Raw genomic sequence first — 19744 nt, 5'->3', positions numbered from 1 at the left:
TGGAGCCTGCTTCAGATTCTGTGTCTCCTTCTCTCTTGGCCCCTCCCCAACTTGTGCTCGGTCTCTCTCTCAAAAATAAATAAACATTTATAAGTAAATAAATAAATACATAAATAAATAAAGTGTATAATTCAATGGTTTTTAGTATATTCAGAGCATCGTGCAAACTTTACCACAATTAATTCTAGACTATTTTCATTACTCCCCAGAGCAACCCAGGACCATTCAGCCAAGGTCCCTTAATCTCCCAGTTCCTTCTAACCTTAAGCGACTACTAATCTACCCTCTTCCTCTATATATTTGCTGCTTCTGGACAATTCATATAAATAAATCGTATTATATATGCCCTTTTGTGACTGGCTTCCTTTTATTCAGTGTAAAGTTTTCAAGACTCGTCCATATCATAACATGTATAAATACTTCGTTCCTTTTTATGGACAGATAATATTCCATCATGTGAATATATCACATTTTGTGTATCCACTCATTTACTGATGGACATTTGGGTTGCTTGTCCCTTTTAGCTATTTTGAATAATACCACTACCTTGTGTGGATGAATGTTTTCAACTCTCCACTGAGGAATGGAAAAACCTGTTTGTTCTTGCACCTCATTAATAATATCAGTAACAAGGCTGGTGGAGATCCTAAAGTATTATTGTACACATTGACTCAGAAAAATAGGACAGGAAACTAGGTGGAAAAAGAGAGGCACAGAGACGTGAAGTGTCTTGACTCTGGTCACACAGCCCTAGGTTAGGGCCATGAAGGAAGAAGTCATAGCTGGCATTCGTGACAATTAGCCGACGAATCTTTTATAATTTTAGGAAAAAAGTCTCGGAACATTTCAAAAATCATGCACACATGCACCATCACTTTAATGATATGGATCCATTTTTAATGCCATCAGGTCCCTTCTTACCCTCCATCTGTCTCAAGTCTCCTAATTCTCCGTGAAGAACATCACACTGCCTCTCACTGGGATTACCTTCTCCTGCTTCTCAACGGTTTCACCTCGCCCTTACCGAGCGAGCACATCCTTACCTACTCCTTCACAGCAGGCAGCTTTGGAGCCATGGGGAGCAGGGACTCTTCAAAGGACTTCTCTTTTGTCACCGCTGTGGTCTCGGAGCTCTGTGTGTGGGAAACACGGAGCCACGCTGTTGTCTCACACCATCCGGGCACTCTGGCCTGCTCTGCATCTGTCGCCAGATGTATGCTGCCCTGAGACCGAGGTTGCTCTGGATCCTAGTTGGTTGAACCATATGAAATGGCCAACATCAGTTACTTGGGGCCTACAAAAATGACAGTCTAATGCAGTTCAGCCTGCAAGTGTCTGGTGTCCCCCTCCTTTCCTCCTGTGTTCTGCCCAAAGGCCCAGGTCTTGTGCTCTGAGCCCTTCTGCCCCTCCGGGCCAGCTGTCTTCCTTGCCCAACCTTCTAGAGTGGCCATTCTCCAGCTGCTCCACTGGTGCCTGAAGACGTGAGTGCTCCGGAGGTGATGGGAAAGCACTGGGCTAGGAGTCAGGTCACCTCTGCACTGACTGCCTGTCTCCTCACTGACCTCTCTGCCCCCAACTCGCCCCCTACACTCATGCCTCCTAAAAGAACAGATCAGCTCCAGCCACCCTCTAACTCACGTCTTGCCATGTCTCCCTGTCACATAGTGTATGTAAAGTACAAACTCTTCAGTCTGGCCAGAAGACACAACTGAAGCTCCTGCCACTGGCCTTTTGTTCCAGCCATGTCCAACTGCTTGCAGTCCCCTGGAGGAGTTTATGCTCTCTTGGCTCTGCACCTGGCACCTGCTCCTCCTCCACCTGGGAGACTTTGTGTGGCTCCTTCACTCAGCTACCTGTGACTTACCCTTCAAGACCACTCCCAGGAGTCTTCCCTGAGCGTCTGAGCTGTGTTGGGAGACCTTCTTCTCTGTTCCCATTCTCACTGCTTCTGTCTCTCCTGGTACTCATTGTCTGTTGTTTTTTTTTTTAACTTTTTTTTTAATGTTTTTATTTAGTTTTGAGAGACAGAGCACCAGTGGGGGAGGGGCAGAGAGAGAGGGAGACACAGAATCTGAAGCAGACTCCAGGCTCTGAGCTGTCAGTACAGAGCCGGATGCGGGGCTTGAACTCACAAACCGTGAGATCATGACCTGAGCCAAAGTCGGCCGGTCAATCGGCTGAGCCACCCAGGCACCCCTCATTGTCTGGTTTTAATGGCCTTTTTGCATGTCTGTCCCTGTCTGCCTATCTGGGCTATGGGCTTCTGATAATTCTACCTAATTCATACTTCAATCTCTGTTGTCAGCATAGGTGTCATGAACTTTCATTTAACAGATCTAAGCAAGGCTTCTGTGACTGTTTCCCCATTTGCTGAAAATGCAGACGCTTGCCCCTGTCCCTTGGTTTTCTCTAAGCTTCATTTGCCCCTCAGGAACAGAAAATTGGATTTAAAGGTTCTCTCAATTCCCATGGTGTAAGGATTTGGGATATGAATCTTCCCTGTTCCCTGGCCATTTACAGGGATCCTATGTGGGTCCAAGGAAGTTAATGGGAGAAGATTGTTCAAATGGAGGTGCCAAGGAATTGTGACGAAGATTACTTTGCTGTTCTGTTTTGTTTTAATTCACCTGGTGTCTGCAGGGCACGTACTAAGCACATGCCAGTGTTAGCCAGGCACTGTATGATACAAAGTTGTAATTACCAGGTTCCCTGGATTTCCTTTGAGTGCTGCCTTCCCAGCCAGTCTGGGAGTGCCTGCCCACTCCTGCTTCTTTCGCTGTTAACTCCCTCCGCGACCTGCGCATCAGATGCTTTGGGCGATGCTGGCCCAGGTCCCCGGAATTCGTCCCCTAGCCTAGTCCCTGTCCACAGAAGATCCCACAGAGTTTGGCCGAGCGGGGCCTCGGCCCGGGCGCCCCCTGGCGGCCGCGCACCGAAGCTAGGGCCGGCGGGGAGCGGGCCAGGGGAAGGGGGAGCGATGGGGGAGGAGGAGGCACGGGCAGGGGAGGAGAGGAAAAAGTTGCGCTGGGAAGTTTGGAAAGTGGGGAAGTGGCTGCTGCGGGCTTCGCCTCCCTCCGCGCGTGTGTGAGGGAGCGAGCGAGGGAGCGAGAGAGGAGCGAGCGAGCGCCTGCCATGCCCATCAGACCCCGCCTCGCCGCGCCCGGGCGCGGAGCTCCCCCCGACTCCCTGCGGCCCGGCCCGGCCCGGCGCGGCCCGGCGCGGCCCCGGCCCCCCGCCCCCCGCGCCGGGTCCTCCCCTCCCCCCGCCCCGGCGGCCCCAGCCCCCCGCCCGGCCCGGCTCCGCGCCGCTCTCCCGCCCTCCTCCCTCCCTCCCTCCCGGCCGCGGAGCAGCATGGCGGAGCCCGGGCAGCGGCCGCGCGGCCGCCCGCCGCCCCTCTGAGCCCGGCTCTGGGGCAGCCGGGCGCCCCAGACCCGACCCCCGCCCCGCCGCGCCCGCCGCCGCACTTGTCCCACCGCGCGCCCCCTGGAGCGCCGCGCACCCCTGGGACCCTTGCGCGCCCGGCTGCCCGCGTAACTCGGGACCCCGCGCGCCCTGGGAGCCCGGTACCGCCCCGGGACCCCGCGCGCCCCTGGACCGCGACGCAGCTCCGGGACGTCGGCGCGCCCCAGGACCCGCGCGCTCTCAGAACCCCGGGCTGCGCCAACGGGGCTGCGCGCCTGGGGAGGGGCCCGCCCCAGAGGGTCCCCCTCTTCCAGCAGACGGAGCCCCGCCCCAGAGGGACCCCCGGGTCCGGCAGGGACACCCCGCCCCGCCCCAGAGGGCTCCCAGCATCTCGCCGCTGGAGTCCCGCGCCCCAGAGGAACCTCCGTGCCCAGCTGGGGGCTCTCCGCCCCGCTGAGAGGGCGCCGCCCGGGAGGGTCCCCGCGCCCCGCGGGCCCCGGCAGGATGCACGCCGCCCTGGCGGGGCCGCTGCTCGCCGCCCTCCTCGCCACCGCCCGCGCCCGCCCGCAGCCCCCGGACGGAGGACAGTGCCGGCCGCCCGGATCGGTGAGCGAGCGCCTGCCCGGCCACTCTCCCGGCCGTCCGGCCACTCCAGCCCGTGGGGACGAGGGTTCGGGGGTCCTGCCTTCCGCACCCAGCTCAGCCCACCCGCTCCACCTCCGCCCGCCGGGCGCTGCCTCGGGCGCCCTTCCCTGCCTCCTGCCGCCCGGGCTCCAGCTCCGTGCCGGGAGCCGAGATGGGGCGCTCCCTCTCCAGCTCCCTCTCCGCACGCTGACGCTCTCGGGCTCTCCTCGACTTTCGGTCCTGCTTGGACGTTTCCTCCCTGTGCCCCTTTGACACGCTTCTTTCTTACTTTATCCGTTGTTTACCCTTCTGGTTGCTCTCTGCCCACTCCTGACCGTGTTTCTCCCATTCCTTGCTCTACTCTGCTCTGACTTACATTAGACCTTTCCGCTCTCCCATTCCCACTCTGTCCCCCTTACAGACAGGCTTTCCTCTCCCCTGTCCTCCCACTCTGACCTAAAGCAAGCTTTCTCCCTGGTGCTGGTTCCCACCTCTCTCTCCCTCTCCAGCCCAGGCCCCCGGCACCCAATCCTCCAACTGCCCCCATTTCACAAAAAGGGGGAAGATTCCAGAGGAGAGGAAAAGGAAGTGCCAGGGCAAGCTGGCCTAATATCTCCTTGGGGGTTGAATAATTACTGGTTCTCCTAATTTTCCTTCCCAACTACAGAATCCCTTGATTTCTCTCAGCATCCCTCCCTCAAAGTGTAAATTAATGCATGGAAAATAACCCTTAATTGGAGGCCAGTGACTAGGAAAAGGTTGTATAGGGTCCTCACTCACTGCCCAGTTAGCAGGGAGTTAGTTGACCTTGGGCAAGGTGCACCTCTGCTGTCCTGACTTGTGTGGGAACGGGGAGGGCAGAGCTAGTCTAGCTCCAGTGTGCTGGGATCCACGATTTTTGGTTGTTCGGAAAAAAAAAAAAAAAAAAAAAAAAAAAAAAAAAGGTACTATTCCCCCACTCACCCCATCACACACTTTTCATTTGTGCTAGAAGCAGGCAGAAAAGTTTTGAGTTGACCTCAAGTTTGCAGGTGGTCAGTGGGCAGTCCAGGGGCTTTTCTGGATGGGAAATGACTGCCTGAGAGAAATGATAGTCCCTTTCTCATGCCCCTTAACCCCTGGTCCTCAGCTAGATCTGGAGAAAGGATCCCTGTCTCCATGCCCCTCTTTGCCCCTGTGCACACTCCTGATCAGAGCTTCTGTCTGAGAAGATGCCCAAGAGTGGGGGGGTGGAGGCCAGGTACAGCATTTTAGGGGAGGAGCCTGAAGCACATTTCTTGGGATGAATTCTAGGGAATCTTCCCCTCCCAAATCAGGGCCTTGTGACTTTACTTAGGCTGCAGCTTGTAAAGCGCTTTCTCATCTGCAGTGGAGCAGAGTAGCCGACACCCCAGACCTGCCCTCCAACAAGAAAACCGTATCCACCCCAATGAATGGGAAGTAGCTGTTTAAATAGGTGTGCTATTTTTAATAGGTGTTCTGCTTTCAAAGTGCTCTTGGCATGTATCTTCTAATGGTTGGGTTTAAAAGTTATATGACTTCCTCCCTTCTTGCCAGAGCAGGACTCTTGGTCCCCCTTTCCCCACCCTCCACATGAAACACCACCGGTGAAGGTTTGGCTTGGCTGAGCATGAATATTCTCAGGTGCTGTGGCAGTCCTTGGCACTCAAGGGGGAAAGCTAATCATAACGAGAGAGCTTCCTTCGTTGTCTCCTTCCTCTGTGCCTGGTGCTGCTCTTAGGGCTTACTCACATATACTGTGTCTTTTCATCCTCCCTGGGGTAGCTGCTCTCACCCCCAGTTCACAGACGGTGAAACCGAGTCTTGGGAAGTGGAACAGCGTGCTTAAGATGATCCGCTGAGACAGGTTTCGAATCTGGGTCTTTCAGCTTCCACAGCCCTTGCTCTTTCCCATGGCCCCACGTAGGCCTCTGCCTTCCACCCCACCTCCACCTGCCTCTGTCTATGCAACCCCTGGTTTACTCCCCTGCCATTAGCCTCACTGCCTGCCTTGTCCTCCCCCCCTCCCCTGCAGCAGAGGGAGCTGAACTCTTTCCTGTGGACTATTCGGCGTGACCCCCCCGCTTACCTGTTCGGCACCATCCACGTCCCCTACACCCGCGTCTGGGACTTCATCCCAGACAACTCGAAGGCAGCCTTCCAGGCCAGCGCTCGTGTCTACTTCGAACTGGACCTGACGGACCCCTACACCATCTCAGCCCTGGCCAGCTGCCAGCTGCTGCCGCACGGGGAGAACCTGCAGGACGTGCTGCCTCGGGAGCTCTACTGGCGTCTGAAGCGCCACCTGGACTACGTGAAGCTGATGATGCCCTCGTGGATGACACCAGCACAGCGGGGCAAGGGGCTGTACGCAGACTACCTGTTCAACGCCATCGCGGGCAACTGGGAGCGCAAGAGGCCCGTGTGGGTGATGCTCATGGTGAACTCGCTCACGGAGACTGACGTGCGCTCCCGAGGTGTGCCCGTCCTGGACCTCTACCTGGCCCAGCAGGCCGAGAAGATGAGGAAGAGCACCGGGGCCGTGGAGCGGGTAGAGGAGCAGTGCCACCCGCTTAATGGGCTCAACTTCTCCCAGGTAGGCACTTGGCTTTCCCCGGCCCCCGGAAGCGGCCAGCCCCTTTGTCCTCTTCTCCGATTGCCTTCCTCCTGCTGTATCCGGAGCCCTGGCCTTCTTCCAATGGGAGAGGCTCTTTCGGGCTGCGAGGCAGCTCTCTGGCTGCTTTCGGGGTGGGTTGAGGGCAAACTGGTGTGTGCTAGAGTTAGGGATGAGCGTTTGGGTGTTTGCTTCTCTCTCAGTGGTGCTACCTGTTGGGGATATACACTCCCCACTTGCTGTGCTTGCCTGAGCAGAAAGAATTTTCCCGGGAACATCAGAGTGAGGAAAACAAAAAGAGTGAGTTGCGGGTTTGCATCCAGCTTTCCCGAGGCCCTGGGGTCTCCAGAACAGGAGGCTGTCCTGAAGCTGTTGTGTGGGCACCACCCCCCCAGGCAGCAGCGTGCATGTGCAGAGTAAGAGTCATGGTTCCTGCGGCTTTGCAGGCAGGGGAGGTGCAGTGGACCTGGTGTCTGTGTGACTCTGGCTTGTTGCTGTTGAAGGTTAAACACTACTGAATTACCCAGGCCTTTGCATTGCTCTAGGCGGCCCTCGGACCTCCTCCCTAGGCCTGGAGGAAGTCAACAAGGATAGTTTTGGGGTTAATAATTTCAGAGAAATGTGTTCACTTAAAGGTTGACCGTTCTGATTTCTGAACCTCAAGAATGGGGGCAGGGAGAAGGGAAGAGCTTAGGAGGTTTAAAGTCTCTGGCTGCCAGAGACCTGATCCAGCAAAATGTCATGAAAAGCCCCATCTCCATGGGCAGAGGTCACTTGCAACTCACTGGCCCCAAACTCAACTCTGAGACCCTGGAAACAATGAGTTCACATCTGTGCCTTGAGAACAGGCTGTCAATCCTGAGATCCGGGATCTGAGTCAGGGCCGGTGGCTCCTGCAAGGAGGCCCCAAAACAAGGCATGGGCCAATGCCCTGGGTGAGGTGTGGCCCCCAAGATGTGTTCCTCCATTAAGGAGACAGCCTCATAAATTGGCCAGGCTAGAAACTCCACCACTGGGACCAGACCTGCTCGCTGCTCCCGAGATGTTGCAGACTCTTCACCAGGGAAACAGCGGCAGAAACTGATCCCCCTTTGGAGATCTTCTGGCCTTTGTTTTTCCAGGGGAAATGCAATATTGTCCCCGGGGAGGTAAGAAGCCAGATTGATTTGCCGGCCAAATGAAAGGCGGGTTTGTCGGTTCCCCTGCTGGCTCTCCCATAATTGTGGAGTCCTTACCCAGAGGGCCCCGGTGGCAGGAATATTGGGGCAGTTAGTCACGCCCCGCAGGGTTCTGACTACGCCTGACTCCTTCTCTACGGGGGAAAATCCTGTGCATTCTCTGGCCCGGGCGCTGAATCCTCTGAACATACCGGCTCTCTCCCTCTGAAGTGACTTTTCCCTTGCCAGCCTCGGGAGCTGATATTATCTGTATCGGGCTCCCTAGCGCTCACCGCCCATCTCATTTTAGAGGCAGGTTTGTGGGAGGCCTCTCTGTTCAGAGACCTCACGTCTGGCCTGGATATCTTTTTTAGGCCGGGGAGGTGGGGCATCCAGCATCACTGTCCGCACCCTCTTTGTACCCGACCACAGAGGAATCCGAGGAGAGCTGGAGCGAGCACACAAACCCTCTGGTTAAACAGCCCCTGGCTTTAATCTGTCTCTCTTAAAACAACAAAACTATCTTTCTTCGGCGTCTGGAAACACTGCTGCTCAACCAAATGATGGCTTTTGGTAGGTTGAAAACATTTGCTGGAAAGTGTGTGAAGTTATGTTTTAGGAAAAGTTCCTGAGAGCCATTTATCGGCCAGCAAGGAGCCCGCTGACAGTCTCCAAAGCCCATGTTTGAAGATCAAACGGACTCAAATCTCTGGTTTCAAAAATGCACGCACCCCATCACCAGCCTGGGCCCGCTCTTAAAATTGTTCTTGGGTCCAGCTCCTCAAGAGGGCTGCAGGAAGCAAGTCCAGAACAAAAGAGAACAGGACTCCTCTTGGTTCCCTAATCTGTACACCCTTCACCACCTGCCAGAACGTCCAACCTCGCCAATTTGTCCTGTTATCATTTTGGAGCGAGGTGATGAAATCTCTCCTCCATCCCTGTGGGCAGCTGTGGGCTAACTGGGAAAGGAGGGATTCCAGAGCCTGGGTGGATGGGGGTGTTAAGGGTCCTCAACCCCAAAGTCAGAAATGAACAGCCTTCTCAGTAAAATCGTATGTGCGCGTGCACAGTTTGATATGAACATCTGTGATGCATTATTGTACCGAAATATCTGTTAAGTGCATCAGATTTTTATTTTTTCTTTCCTCTCAGCATTACTGTTATTGCAAAATATTTGGTGGTGGGGGGGGGGGGAACAATGAGAGAGGAAGGCGGGAAAAAGAAACCTTAAAAGAGAGAGCCTTTTTGTGAAGCGCTGGGATTTTAGTTTTAATTTTAGTATTTCTCAAATGTTTGTATTTTCTTCTAGGCAGAAATACCACATTTTTCCTTGCTAAGTGAAGAAAGAAAGCGTACATTTTCAGACTCCATGGGTGGGAGGAGCCAATGAAAAAGTCTCTGGTCTCTGATCTCCGTATAAACAGAGAGTGTGGGACCCAGCATCAACATGGGCTTGCGGCGTGGCCTTGGGCAAGTCCGTTCCCCTCTCCAGGCCTTGTTTTTCCTGTCTGTGAAATGAGATGCCGGGATTAGGTCATTATTCAAGCCCCTTCCAGTCCTGACATTTCAAGGGACAGTTATAATCAATTCCACGTGCCAGGCACCCTGCCCGTAAGGAGGCATGCTTTTCCATTTTGTTGGGTGCTCTCCCAGGTGAGCATTCAGAAGGGCCGGATGACCTGCCCAAGGTCATGTGGCTCATAAGGAACAGCCACTCTACCTGCCCCTAAATGAAGTGTTCATGTTGACTAGGTATTTCATGTCCTGCAATTCTTCCTTCAGTCCTTTCTGCTGTTTCTTTCTCTCCATTAGGACCTGAGGGCTTAAAATTTTACTTCTTGAAGAATTTATAATTACAGAGAAGGTATTTCCTTTGGCTGTGGGGCTTGTGAGAGGATGGTAAAGGCCCTGATGTGTTACAGACGGCTCACATAGTGGCTGAGAGCAGACTTCTAGGTTTCAGTCCCTGCTCTGAATCTAAAGCCAGTGACTTGTGTATAACTTCGTGTTCCCATCTATAAAATGGGGCAGTAGTGACCAGCCTTTCACAATTGAGCTGGTTTTGTGAGGATATGAGAAGACACTCCTTGTGGGAGGTTGGAGAGAGTATAAAATGACTACCTCGATGTAGGTTCTGTGCTTGGAAAACTGTTCAGGCTGGCTCCAGGACAGGGGGAGAGGAAGGTTGCATGGGAAGCCTCATCTCTGCTCTGTTGGCACCTTTTCCCATCAGCCGTGTCCACTGTCCTTCCCTTGTAGAACAACGCAAAGCTGGAGTGAGATGGTGGCGGCCCCTGTCCTCAGGGGCCTGGGGATGCCTGAGCCTTGAGCCCAGATCTTGTGACAATCTTGGGACCTGCAGATTTCAATCGGCTCTGTTGGCTGCCTCCCGGGACTGGCACTGGCTGCCACCAACAGCTGACCTGATTAGGAGACGCCCTTCTCCCTCTAGGGGGCGTCAGTCCTCCCCCACCCAGAGTGGTGGAGTCACTGGCTGAGAATACCTTGAAGTCCTGTACTTCCCGAGGAATAATATAGCAAGGACCCTGCCATTCTGTACTTCGCCGCGTTTTAACAAACATGCCAATGTTAGCCACTCAATGTGTGTAAAGCTTGAGCACTTGGGCACAGCCGCTGAGGGCATCCAAAATGTTTGTAAAATACCGCAGCCCCCTCAGTGGGGAGTTAGAAACCACAAAACCATCACTGATTGAGCTCTGTCTCCACACAGGGCACTGCATAAAACCTCACAACGACCTCGCCTTTAATCCTCACAGAGATGTGACAAGTCATATCGTCATATCTGTTACAGACAATAAAAAAGTTGTCGCGTGGCTGTGATTACACAGCTAGGCCAGTGGAACCAGGATTCCAACTCAGGTGTGTCTGACGCTAAAGCCCCAGCTTTTCAGACATCTTAAAGATGAATTCATTTTTGTTCTTAATAGTGAGATGACATTATCTGGTGACGTGCGTGTGCGCGCGCGTGTGTTGGAGTTGGAGGAGATCATCTTTTTTTGCTAAAAAAATGAAATGGAATAAAATATGATAGAGATCATTGAAAAGTGCTGAAATTGATTTGACTTGTAAGTTGGATCTGAAGGTGATTCTAAAATGGGAGTTGCCAAAGACATTCTGGGTACCAGTTGCTTCCTTGGAATGATGGGCCCCTAACATTGGCTAAGCCAGCACAGTTAAATAAAGAAACATCTCCTTTTAGTCACAGTGCCTGTATATATATCCTGAGGGGCCAGCACATATTATTAGGTGCTCAATAAATATTCAGGGAATGAATGAATGAATGAATGAATGGAGACTGTATAACTGGAGAAACCACCATATGACCATCCCTGTTTCCTGCCATCCAACACTGTGGAATGAATGAATGAATGAATGAATGAATGGAGACTGTGTAAGCCACAGTGAAGAACCTCCTCCTTGAACTTTAATAGCTCTAATAGCTTTAATAGTGCATTCCTACAGGGACACAAAATGTCAACATCAAGTGGGTAGGTAGTTCACAAGCAGACCCTAGCCCTGACCCCATTCCTACCTTACCTGTGACTTTGGGCTAGTTCTTACCTTCTCTGGGCTTCGATTGCTCCCTCTGTCCCTCGAGTGTTAGCTGGATGATTTCCAGGGTCGACCCAGTTCTGACTTCTGTGGTGCTCATCTATGACCCCCGTATCTTAAAGGCCCTGGGCCACCCTGAGATTTTGAGCCTGGGAAGGGCTGACAGTCGGGTCTTCAGCAGGCCGCTGCTGATACCTAATTCTCTGGAAGCCTGTTGGTTGCAGTGGGTGATCCTCCTGCCTCCCACTGCCAGTCTGCGGAGCAGAGAGCGCAGCCTGCCGTGGCACAGCCCCTGGACACCTGCCCGGTCTTGGAGCCTCTCCTTCATTAGGGTTCCTCTCCCTCTCTCGCTTCCTCATTCAGCCAGAATGCCCTACTGTGTTGGGCCAGTGCAGTGCTGGGGGCAGACCTGGGAATGGCCTAGTTTTTACCTGCAGAGGGTTCGCTGCCCCGCCAGGGAGAGTGGCTATTATTAGTCCTATTTTGCAGCCATAGCAACCCAGGCATGGATCTCGTGCATCAGTCCCTCCTGTGACCTGATTCTCCACCCTCAGACTCTGTCTTTCCTTTCTCTTCCTGTTGTATGCCCCCATCTTTCAGCACCCGGCTCTCATTTCCCATCCTCCAGAAATGGCCATTCTCAAGCCCTGCCACCCTCCCTGGGCCTCCATGGCAGCCACAGCAGCACCCACTGTGGCCCCTGGAGCCATAGCACTGGTCCCTGCTCATGGCCTCCTGCCAGATCTATGTGCCCTCCCCAGAGTGAAGGGAACAGACACCTCCCTTGGCCTCTGGACCACGCTGAGCCTTCTTCTCCCCAGAAGTTTACTCCAGAGAGTGCGAACCCCTCAGTCAATATCGGATCAGGGCAAGTTGGCCTTGTCTGCACCATGTAACTCCAGATCCTAGACTGAGAAACAGGGTTCTCCTGGCCCCGCCTCCACCCCGTGCTTCTGTAGGCTGCCGTGCCCTCTGTGTCTCCCACAGGAGCCCTGTGGTTGGGAGCTGTTCAGCAAATGTCTGTCGCATGGTATGGGAGACCCTCTGGGGAACCCCAGCATTGACCCCTAGGCATGTGTATTCTCAGATTCTTTGTGTGCACCGAGAGCTGTTTGCAAAGAACCCCTGCTGGCTCCACAGTCTCTATTCCCTCTCTCTGACCTGGTTAACTCAGACTTTAATATTGAATATATTTTTCCAACATACGGGGGGAGGAAAACAAACTCAGAAGCAGACACACAGGATGGCTTAGGTACGGCCATCAAAGGAGAAGGAGGCCATAAAGCCAGAGGTGACCACGATGTCATGAAATATTCTAGTCTCAGAATCAGAAGCTCACAGCATGAAGTCTTCCACACTTCCACACTCTTCGAATCATAAGCCAGGACTCAGAGGCTCAGGGAATCTAAGAATGGTGAAATCTTAGAACATTAGGCTCAGATGCATTTTTCGACTCGAAGAATCTTCACATCATGAAATTCTAGCCTCTTAGCTTTGAAGAATTTTCAGCTCATAGACACAGACTTTTAAAATCTTGGAGTTGGAAGGGACCAGTCCTCAAGAATTCCAAAAAGCCCCATCGGCAAACACGTTGATCTCCTTCCGACGACCCGCCAGCCCATCTCAGGCCAAAGGGAGAGAGCCCAAGCAGGGAAGCACTTTGTGATGGAGATAAAAATGGGAGTGTGCCTTTGTTAATAGTTCCCATTTGCACATCTCTCAAAGCTAGGAAGAGGTCGCCTGGTAATGCAGCTTTCCTCGGGAGGAAACTGAAGAATGTGAGGAGCGCGGCGGCTGGCAGGCCAGGCCGCCGCCCTTCTTCCCTCCTGAGTTTGCCTCTAAGTAGTATCCACTTCACTCCTTTTATCCCCCATCGCTGGCTCTCTGTCCGCCTACTTAATCCACAGGCAGCTGGTGGCCCAGCCTTCGGTTGCGCTAAGCGGCTGCCAAGCCGTCTCGCCGAGCAGCTCCTCCAGGATCCTTTTAAATCTGCGCAATATATCCGCTGGAACACAGAACTGTTGCCCCAAGCTTGGAAACGCTGTTGCTTTGCTGAGCCCCCTCCCTCTCCAGGAATTTCCTTCCTTTCTCTTCTATTTCTGAATCCTAGGAGATTTCCAAGGCTCAGCTCAAAGCTGTGCCTCCTCCAGGAAGTCTTCCCAGAATGCTCCTAAATCTAATCTGCTTGGGAAGACTTGGTCCCTGCTTTCCCTGATGGCCCAGCCACATATGTTCTTTCCCTCTGTGGAATTTGTTTTTTTAATTTTTTTTTTTTTTACATTTTATTTATTTTTGAGAGAGAGAGAGAGAGCACGCGCACAAGTGAAGGAGGGACAGAGAGAGGGAGACACAGAATCCAAAGCAGGCTCCAGGCTCCGAGCTGTCAGTCAGCACAGAGCCTGATGCGGGGCTCCAACCCACGAACCATGAGGTGATGACCTGAGCCTAAGTCAGTTGCTTAACCGACTGAGCCACCCAGGCACCCCAGTGGAATTGTTTTTATGACATTTTATGATATTCTTTCGGTGCTTCTGTATTTTACTTAATATCATAAATATGACTGAGACATTCTTTTCTTTTCTTTCCCAATAGAGCCCGATTCAAAATCTAGCTCCAGATATGTTCACAGTTGATTACAAACTTAGGTGGAATGTGCTCCAGTTTTAAAGTTGGGGCTTTGTGATGTGTTCTGTGGCTGGGGTATTGGCAGCTCTGGGTGCTAAAAAGGGGCCACATCTTGGCCTCTGCATGCACAGAAAGCCCTCAGACGTCCTGCCTGTTCCAGCAGATGAGTGCACTGTTGCTGGCCCATTTGGTTAGGACGCTGTGACATCCATGGGCCCTGTTGGATTTCTCTCTCCATCCTGGAACACTTTGTTGTCTTCTCTTTCTCATCTGTTATTTGCAAACAAAGGCCTCCTTTTTCCCCTCTTCTTTACCACCCAGAGCACCCGTGAATCTCTGCAGGCTCACTCACCACCCTCCTGCTTTATTTTCATTTCAACGTGTTTGATTTTACCCCCGACTTGCTACTTTGGTTTTGGGCCCCAATGATGCTGACCTGTTCTAGTTCTTCCTCCTTCCCTCCCGCAGGCACAGTCCTTGGTCGTGCCTCCATACATTTCCTTGTGCCAGTCCCTACCTGAGAGCCCTTCCCAGTTTTTATTGTTTGGCTAACTCACACTCCTCTGAAGTGGTAAGGATTCCTGAGGGCAGTCATTTTAAAAGTCTGGACTCTTCAGATGCCGCTGTATAGCCAGACTTTTATCCTTGGTCACCAGGTTGGACAGATGGGCAGATGCAACCTGATCATAACTCAGCAGTTTGAATTTGGGTGCAGTGATGGACCTAAATCCAAAGCTTTCAGCATTGCGGGTCTTATTTAATTTATTTATTTATTAATTAATTTATTTATTATTGAGGTATGATTGACGTCACATTCAGGTATACGACGTACTGATTCAATATTTGTATATATTGCAAAATAACATTGTGTTTTAAAAGGATTGGTGGATGTCTTAGTCTGCTAAGTCTGTCTTAGACTGCTGTAATAACAAACTACCATAGAGCGGCTCATACAACAGAAATTTACTTTCTGACAGTTCTGGAGGCTAGAAGTCTGAGATTAGGGTGGGAAAGGTGAATAGAGAGAGTGAGAGAGAGAGAGAGAGAGAGAGAGAGAGATGAATTGAGTTGAAAGGTGGGAAAGAGATAGCTTTCCGTGTCTCTTCATAAGGGCGCTAATCCTGTCACGAGGACCCCACCTTCACGGCCTCTTCTAAACCTAATTATCTCATAAAATCTCCGTCTCCAAATACCATCATTGTGAGAGTTAGGGCTTCAGCATATGAATTGGGGATGAGGGGGACACATTCAGTCTCTAACAGTGGGTGAGTTGCACCTGTGCTGCCCTGAGTGCCTGACTACCCTTGAAAAGAGCCAGGTCACCAGACCAGGCCTGTGCAAGTCAGAGCCCTGGGCCATCCCCGGCGACAGCCTGGGACCTTAGAACGTGTGCAGTGTCTGCGGTGGAGACACCTGTGATAGAGTCTGTGTTCCCCCCTCACTAGGCGAGGTTGTTTCCCGGTGCGGGGAGAGGGGGTCTGCCAGCTTTCAGATCAGTACCTGACCACCACCTCCCTCCCCTGCAGGCAGTGCAAATATCCCTCTGCCCTGTGTGCTGAAACCTTGACACCCTTTATTCTCCGGGTTCACTCTTTTCTTGCCATTGGGTCGGAAGGGCAAGGGGAAGCCTTAAAATTTACTTTTCATTTGCTTTTAAGTTGTGAGCCTGTGCTTTTTTTGTGTAAAGCTTTCTCCCCACCTCCCTCATTCAGAGGAACATCCTGGTCTGATTCTGCCTTTAGAAACAAGAATTAGTCTTTATGTATATGGCACAGACTGGGCTCAGGAACCCCCACCACTGCAAAGCTTCCAGGCATTGGCCCAGGACAGCTCAGGGCTCCTGCAGGGTCCAGGATCACTGCACTTCTAGAGAGTGTCAGTAACCTTGGACTAGTTACACGACCTTTCTGTGCCTCAGTCTCCTCATCAGTCAACTTCATCCAGCTGCTGTGAGGATTTATGGATTGGCGTAAAGCACTGTAGTGCCATATCAGACACAAAACCTGTTCTTTGTAAACACTAGCTCATGCTTATTATTGGATTTTTAAATTAACATCATTACACAATTTTTCAAGAAATGCTTTGTAGTTCCCACTTTGTGCCAGACATGGGGGTATGTGCTGGAGATTGAAATGTGAGCAAGAATGATGATGCTGTCCCCGCCCCTCCCCACGCCGGCTGCTCGCTTTCTGAGTGGGGAGGAGGTGTAGGGGGAGGAGGTTCAGGGAGGCCAGGGCAGGTAAGGCGGTGTGGGGAACACAGAAGACTGCGCACTTCTCAGTCCTGGGCAGACCTGGGAAGGCTTCCTGGAGGAGCCTAGATCTGAAGGAGTAAAAAGTCAGCAGGTGGGCATTTGGGGTGCTAGGCTCTGGAGACGGGCGGGGCCTACACGGGGCGGGGGGCAGGCGCTGGCTGTGTGTCTGGGGCTGTCTGCAGTGCAGCATGGCCCTTCTGCGTGGGCTGTGGTCACACGAGGCCGAGTGAAACAGCCTGCCTGAGGTATGCCCACCTCGGCCGCACCCCGGCGCCCCTCGGGGCCAGGACCCAGCCGGGCCCGCTTTGCCCGGTCCCGCGGCCACATCTCGGGATGATTCCGGGAGCGCAAGTGCAAGTTTCCTAAAAGCGCGGGCGCGCGGGAAGGGCGGCGGAGGGTGGGTCCGGGCGCCACCACGCCCGCCCCTTGGCCTGCAGGGCCACCGCAGCGGGTGGCACCGGCACCTCCGGGCGAGCCGCGCCCGCCCCCTGCCCGGGAAGCCGCAGGGCAAAGATAAAAGGCGAGGCCTTTTTTGTTTCCGCTGCTTCTGTTTAAGGGACTTACCTGCTTCCTCCCTATTAAGGTTATTTAAAGCTTCCTGGCCAGTTTTATCTCCTAGGGACTTAACGCGCCTGCTAGGCCGTTGGTAATTCAAACCTCCGTCCCATTTTAAAGCCCTTTTTGAAAAGGAAGATGCGGCAGAGAAAGCCTTTTGGAAATCTCTCTGGCTCAGCCTTTTAGCCTTAGCACACAGGGTTTCCATTTCTTGAACTGCTCAGCCTTGAGGTTGAGACAAGACAAGAGCGTCATTAGCAGTGGTAATTCAACTATTTGCCCCGCGCTTTGCAATTTCCAGTCTTTTACCTGCATTACCGCCCTTCCTCCCCTCCCCCACGAGGACACCTACTAGGGGCCTACTTCAGTTTCCTGTCCCTGCCTCCGATTTTGGACTTCCAGTGCTCCCCTCCCCCTCCATCTCCAGCTGGGTGGCTGTAAACATCCATTGGCTTAGGAGACATTTTCCTGCAGGAGACACTCTACTGGGGCTGAGAAAGCTTGAAGAGCTGTGGATTGGTCACAGGAAGGGTTAACTGAGACACTTCAGGACCTCAGTGCTAATGATGCTTGGTCATTGTGCTTGACCTTGACTGAGATGTTTCCTTGACCCAGCGTGACATAGCTCCCAGGTTTAGGCGTGCTGGTTGTCTTGCAGGTGATTTTATATTATTCTGATTCCATCAGTAGAGTTTTGGCCGGACGGTGGGTGAGAAAGGAGTGCAGGAGTTTTGATGGAGACGATGCAGATTAAACAGGATCAGGGCCCTGGAGATGGGAGTGGAAAAAGCCAAGCAGGGGAAGGAGACCCTGAAGCGAAAGTGCCAGGATGGGAACATGCAGAGGGTATGCAAAGAAACGTGTTTCTACTCCTCCCTCCACTGACTTTTTCCTTCCTTTTCCTAATCAAGATCCCAAGACAGCCATTGTTATTTAGTGCCTATTATGTGCTGGGCCTCTGGTTTATCACAGTAAACTCCTAAAACAATCCTGAAAGGCAAGTATTATTTTCTCCATTATTTTCTCCAATTTTGAGGAGATTGAAGCTAAGTACTTTGTGCAAAATGGTGGAGCCAGGATTTCTACTTAGATCTTCTGATAGACGAGCAGAGAGACTGGACTGGAGTTGGAATTCCCACTCCATTACTTTGGCTAGATGACTGGGGTGTGTTTTCACATCTGAAAAAATGGAGTTCACAGTATTCCCCGCCCACCCAACATGTTGTGAAGACTAAATGAGGTAATGCATATAAACCACCTAGCTGAGAGCCTGGCACTCAGTAGGAGGTGGTGAATGTTAGCTGGGGCAGTTGAAGTCGTGGTCATTTTAATTATTGTGATTGGCTCATTTTCACACTGTTTGTGTCTTGAGGTGAAACCCATTCCGTAGAGAAGATGGTTCTTGATCCCTCAGTCTCTCAGGCACCGAGCAGGGATGGGTATGCTTGGTTGACCTGATTGAAACCATGTGACCCGACCACCCAGAGCGTGATCATTTCTTTGCTGACCATCTGGTGATGTGTAATGTCTGACTGTACTCTTCCTGGGTCGGCTTCCCTGTGATCTCTCACTGTTCCCTGGAGTGCGGACACATCAGAAGGAGGGATCTAAACGTTTGGGCCGGAGACCTAGGCTCCAAGCCCAGCTCTGGCACTGGTTAGATCCATGACCTGGGGAGATTCCCCACCTAAGGGTCCTTTCCCTCCATTGTGAATGGGGTGAATGTTACTAGCAGCAACTCCAGAGTCCTGGGGAGAATCACGAGATAGAGCCTGGGAAGGACTTTATTAGCCCCTAAGTGCTCTATGTTCCTAGTAGTACTCAGGGTGCAGGTGTTTTTCCTCTTTTCTTTTTCCCAGAGAGAAATATGGGTTTGTCCTGCCATCCAACAAGGGAGAGTGCCTAAGGTGTAAAGCAAAGAAGCAATTACCATTAATTTATATGGAAAAGTTTGTGAGCGTTCCCAAACCCAGAATATAATCTCTCAAGCTTTTCTGATACCTTAGGACGCATCTTGCTAATGGGTGCACGAAATAAATCGACATACAGCACCTATGCTCACAGACACAGTTTGAAGCTAAGGTGGCTTGAGTGCTTGCTGCCTCTCTAATGGCTCACTGCAAAACAAACACTGCATGCTATTTTCACTTGACGCCCCTTTTCATAAAGAAATCCTCTTCGGATTTCGGTTGGCGAAAACAGGTACTAATGTAGGTCTTTTGTAAAAGCAAATTGGCGTAAAGTGAATTTTCAAAAAGCGGGGGATACCTGTGCCCTGTAAGTACTTAACGAATTGATTTTTTTTATTATGAAATTTATTGTCAAATTGGTTTCCATACAACACCCAGTGCTCATCCCAACAGGTGCCCTCCTCAATACCCATCACCCACCCACCCCTCCCTCCCACCCCCCCATAAACCCTCAGTTTGTTCTCAGTTTTTAGGAGTCTCATGTTTTGGCTCCCTCCCTCTCTAGCCATTTTTTTTTCTTCCGCTCCCCCATGGTCTTCTGTTAAGTTTCTCAGGATCCACATAGGAGTGAAAACACATAGAATCTGTCCTCTGTATGACTTATTTCACTTAGCATAACACTCTCTAGTTCCATCCACGTTGCTACAAAAGGCCATATTTCATTCTTTCTCATTGCCACGTAGTATTCCATTGTGTATATAAACCACAATTTCTTTGTCCATTCGTCAGTTGATGGACATTTAGGCTCTTTAGTTATTATGAAACTGTTCATCCTTTCATCCATTCCTTCGTTTGTTTGTTTGACAAGCACTGCTGGGAACGACACTGTGCCAGGCTCAGGTGCAGGCTCTGGGGTTCAGAGATGAATGTGGGGCTGGTGGGGAAGGGAAGGGTGAGGAGACATGAGGAGAGAGGTGCCTCACTGCTGAATGCCAGGAATGGGTCTGAGGCCTTGACAGGCACTGCCTCA

General features: G+C 52.0%; 1 protein-coding gene and 1 long non-coding RNA gene across 7 annotated transcripts in view; one reads left to right on the top strand and one right to left on the bottom strand.

Annotated features, from left to right (window-relative positions):
* Positions 1 to 8: 8 nt before the first annotated feature.
* LOC109502297 lies at positions 9 to 6253 on the bottom strand. Of its 4 annotated transcripts, none has more exons than XR_002744476.2 (3): positions 6116 to 6253; positions 1044 to 1247; positions 9 to 68 (listed from the first exon to the last, which is right to left on the bottom strand). It is a non-coding gene; the product is annotated as an uncharacterized LOC109502297 (long non-coding RNA). The 4 variants fall into 4 exon arrangements; XR_002744475.2 differs by having other exon boundaries at positions 1044 to 1294; positions 6116 to 6243; XR_002744474.2 differs by lacking the exon at positions 6116 to 6253 and adding an exon at positions 2702 to 3213 and having other exon boundaries at positions 1044 to 1294.
* Positions 3342 to 19744, top strand: part of TRABD2B (TraB domain containing 2B) — a 218284-nt gene continuing 201881 nt past the window's right edge. For 2 of the 3 annotated variants that reach the window (XM_003990063.6, XR_002160835.3), the window contains exons 1-2: positions 3350 to 4008; positions 6062 to 6622. In XM_003990063.6, coding sequence (XP_003990112.1) covers positions 3907 to 4008; positions 6062 to 6622 — 663 coding nt within the window. In that variant the 5' untranslated portion in view covers positions 3350 to 3906. Of the gene's footprint in view, positions 4009 to 6061; positions 6623 to 19744 lie in introns of all 3 variants that reach the window. The other variant, XM_045035802.1, reaches the window with a different exon arrangement.

This window comes from Felis catus, chromosome C1 (genome assembly GCF_018350175.1).
Source record: "Felis catus isolate Fca126 chromosome C1, F.catus_Fca126_mat1.0, whole genome shotgun sequence".
Taxonomy (NCBI): Eukaryota; Metazoa; Chordata; class Mammalia; order Carnivora; family Felidae; genus Felis; species Felis catus.
The sequence above is the reverse complement of the archived record's forward strand: the minus strand, read 5'-3'. Positions and strand labels throughout refer to the sequence as shown.